Below are 4,133 nucleotides of genomic sequence, written 5' to 3'. Positions count from 1 at the left end.
GCCCTGGAGAAGGGCTAAACCTGTGCAGCAAATGGAAGACTCCATTAAGGGTTGTTGGCACAACCTAAAAGATGTAAACTGTAAAATGATATGATGACTTCACTTCAGAATACTAAGGCTTGGTAAATTCAGTCTTAACTATTTTGTGCGCTCCTGTCACAAAAAACAACAAACCAAAAAAAAACCACCCTTACAATTTCTCCAGTATTACTGCTCATGGCACATATTTTACAATTGACCCCTTTAACATAATTATTACAATTAACTTTTTAAAAGAAGTTAACAGTACAAAGTTCGAGTCCTGAAATTATTGCTTAGAAAAATTAGTCTGTTCCTGTTGCCTCTGTAGCTTCTAGATCGACCCATCAATGGCACATCAGCTGGTAGTCTCGGTCATTTGTCTTGTGGAAGCCAAGTATGTATACCAGAAGAAAGCGACGATATTGGCAAATAACACTCGGAACTGAAAAGACAGGAAGGATAAATAAAATGCTAGTAGGATTTCCTTATTCTCTTAAATGCACATAATACAATTGGCTAAGGCGGGGGTGAGAACTATAGGTTAGTAGACATAGCACATTCAACATCTCTATGAGATGGGGTTTTTCCAGCACAGAACACTGGTTACATCAATTTCATTGTTGTTTTTTTGTTAGATATGTCCTTGTTTGTCAGTTTAAAAAGGTACACAAAAGGCCAGAGCATGAGATTGGTAATTGGTGTAAAGCAATCATTACTTTACTCTCATCAGTAGCACATGGGCCTCTATTAAGCTATTTTTCTCCAGACACTAATCCCATTATGTGGATGGGAATCATAGAGGCAGTGGAGCAGTCAACACAGGGAAATTTAACAAGTAAGTCCCAGGTGAGGAGCTTGGCCTCAGGAAAAGTACCTGTACAAATGCAGTTAGCTTTGGGGTTGTAGTTGTTGCTGAATGGTCTTGGTATCCGTCATCTCGAGGAGTATAAGCTGCCACTGCCTACCAAAAGTTAAGAGGCAGTTTGTATTGCCCAGTATGGGGCCACTGGAACTACCGGTCCCACATTGGGATCTCATATACTAGGGTGCTGTAAGACCATGGTAAGCAGAATTAAAAATAATGGCATTGTTAAATGGTCTAGGTGATGAATACAACCCACAACCTCAGATCTTCACAGGGGTTATTGAGTCTGGGGGACTGTTTCACTTTCATTAAACTTTTTTTCTCTAAAGGGAATCAGCAAGAACAATATGATCATTCAAACCAAAACATAGGAGCTCAGTGCACCCTTGGTGAGGCGCAAATAGATGGAAAATGCAGTAAACTATCTCGGCCTTTCGTAAAGCCAGAGCTGTCAAAGTAAGATTTGAGGGGGCAGAGATAAATAGAACCAAATAGATGGTTGTCCTGAAATACACCAAGGGTGCACTGAGCACTTGTGCTGGATTTGAACAGTTATTTAGTGCCAAGACTAACTATATACTGTGGGCTCTAGGCATTATGAAGGCCTGGCTCTTTCCACTTAGTTAAATTGCTTATAAAAATTAGATTAGAGCTCAAAAAACCTCCATCTCTGATGCCAATGTAATGCTATGATTAACAAGTGTCCCCGGCTAGGAGTCTGTCTAAGAGCTGAGGTTTCCTGATCTTCCCCTGGAGATGGACTTTTTTTTTTTTTTAAAATCAGATACTTTTTATTGCATTTTAAAACTTTCATAAACATAACAAATAGTGAGGGTAGTCCTCACACAACAACCCCCCCCCCCCCCCCTTCCGGTCGACAGTCTCACCCTCCACTCTCTACATCCCTCTTTATTCACATAATGACCTGCCTCCTTATTTCTCAGCCACTGCGATATTTCCTTTCCTACCTATAGTCTAAATATCTTATCTTTCAGTAGATCAAATGACGCTAATCATGGAAAGTCCAGCCACTTGCTCCAGATCGGAGATAGACTTTAGCACAATGTGTCCAACTGATCTTACCTGTCACCGGCACATAATTTACATTGATAAACTGAAACGGAGTCCAAACTTTGTAGTTCATCTTTAGTGCTGACCAGTAGCTAGCCTTTAGTTTCCTATTCAGTGACTTCAGATTTTTTGCCCGAGAAGGATAGAAGAGAGAATAATTATATAAAACATTAGTTTCCCAACATGATTCTAAGGACCAAAGTTTTTCTTCTACCCCGCATCGGGAGGTGAACGGGACTGGTGACGTCACATCTATTAGGTACTCTACTTTGACACACACACACACACACACACACACACTATTATAGCACCTATGCTATTACAATACGACAGTTGAAATATACCTGCCGCACTCAAGACTAGAAAAAAAGGAGTAGAAAACTTACTTCAAGAAAATTCATCACAATAAAGAAGAGCAGTAGGAAAGCAGGAGCGATAATCAACCGTTCAAGGAGGAGGCCGACGTAGGCCAGCCAGTGGTAGAGAGGATGGCACCCATTGCTCCAGAAACAAATAGAAGTAATGAGACAGCGGCCCGGTGAAGAAAAGTCTGGGGGAAAGAACAAAAACTTTACAGGACGGATAACAGAAACCGTTGACATATTGAGCAATGTTGGATATTATTAAACAATTTCCACTGAAGAGCAGCAGCTGTATATCATAGCAAGAAGTCGTTTGTTTTTGTTTTTTGTTTTTTAATTGACTCAAAGCATGAAGAAAAATAATGTATCTACTTTGCAAATGTTCTTAACTAGTGAGGGTGCTTACCACTGCTCGATCGAGCATTGAGGTGCTTGGGTACGCTCGATGTGTAAAAATGCTGCAGCTTTCCATTATACGCAGTACCCAAGTCACACTTGAATCCCGATTCTCGATCAGCTAATAAGCGGTGCAAGTACGATCACTCATCACTATTCCTTAAAAGGACCCTTGTCACCAGATCTTGTCTTTAACCTTTCCTCGCGGCCTGAGCATTACAGTACTTTGATCTGCCTCAGCAGAGCAAATCAAAGTGCTCCTGTGCAGGAATTTGGCGTCAGCCTGTGTGCATGACGTAGATGTGTCATCCACACTGAGCTGGGTAGGAGGAAGGAGGATGAAGACTGAAGTAGAGAGGAGGCGCCATACTGGAGAGCAGCAACGCCCATCGGACTGGATCAACCCCCCTAGGTGAGTATTATAAAAGGTGTTTTTTACATTATTCAGAGAGGCCTGGACTCTTATATACAGCTATTCTGAATACTGTTATATAAAAGAGCACACTGGTGGTGGCTGCAGCTCATAGTCGCCAAGTCTGGTGACAGGTTCCCTCTAGTGTCTACTTTTTGCTATACACTTGTATCAGGCATGCCAACTTGATGTTTAACGTTTTTTCAGGCAGCTTAGAAAAAAAAAAAAAAAATAATAAATTTGAGAGAGATATATCTATCTATATCTCTCTATCTCTATATATTTCAAACAAACCACGATCAGACTGTATCTTTTTAGGAGCACATTGGACATCATAATAATTAAAAATAATGCACGTCCTCTAAGCTTAGCGTCTCCCCTTTACCATACGCTGTGCTCCTAGCTAGGATACCACAGAAGACCTGACAACTAGTGGGAAAGGGAATAAATAGCAGATACGGAATACCCAGACAGCTCACATTGTTCTTTGGCTTCATTTTAACCAGCGTGATGATGCTAGGCCTGAAACCTCCAACCTAGAAATAGCAGCCAGTTGATCTTTAGCCTGGAAAGGTCAACTGGGCACAAACGTGACAATTAACAATTTCATTGCTGAGAAAGCTGAGCTTATGACAAGTGACGAGCATTCTAGAGTAAAGGATTAAACACAAACAAAATCACAGGAGTGGGAATCCCACGGTCAGAGAAACACAAGGACAGAATGATTTCTTCTTCGATGCTCCTGAATGACCAGTAATAGAAAGGGCAAATAAGAGGTTAGCCCTTTCTCCCCTCAATCATGAAGACATCTGTGTTTCAGCAGAACCACAAAATAGACAGACAACCTTACCCATATGCCGCAAATTGTAGGGGTGCCACCAGATCAACATTTTCTTTCGCGATGATTTACGTATTGGCGCTCTCCTTTCGATGCTCTGTGCTAAAAGATTCCCCAAGGCAGATAGAATTGCACTGTGAATAAAAAGGATTTTTCAATGTAAGTACA

General features: G+C 41.1%; 1 protein-coding gene across 1 annotated transcript in view; it reads right to left on the bottom strand.

Annotated features, from left to right (window-relative positions):
* Positions 1-303: 303 nt before the first annotated feature.
* The window catches only part of PXMP2 (peroxisomal membrane protein 2), a 14,286-nt gene continuing 10,456 nt past the window's right edge, over positions 304-4,133 (bottom strand). Inside the window, 6 exon segments of the mRNA XM_075319951.1 lie at positions 304-468; positions 1,976-2,091; positions 2,345-2,415; positions 2,417-2,507; positions 3,978-4,023; positions 4,026-4,099. Coding sequence (XP_075176066.1) covers positions 377-468; positions 1,976-2,091; positions 2,345-2,415; positions 2,417-2,507; positions 3,978-4,023; positions 4,026-4,099 — 490 coding nt within the window. The 3' untranslated portion in view covers positions 304-376.

The sequence above is a fragment of the Anomaloglossus baeobatrachus genome, chromosome 1, assembly GCF_048569485.1.
Source record: "Anomaloglossus baeobatrachus isolate aAnoBae1 chromosome 1, aAnoBae1.hap1, whole genome shotgun sequence".
Classification (NCBI taxonomy): domain Eukaryota; kingdom Metazoa; phylum Chordata; class Amphibia; order Anura; family Aromobatidae; genus Anomaloglossus; species Anomaloglossus baeobatrachus.
The sequence above is the reverse complement of the archived record's forward strand: the minus strand, read 5'-3'. Positions and strand labels throughout refer to the sequence as shown.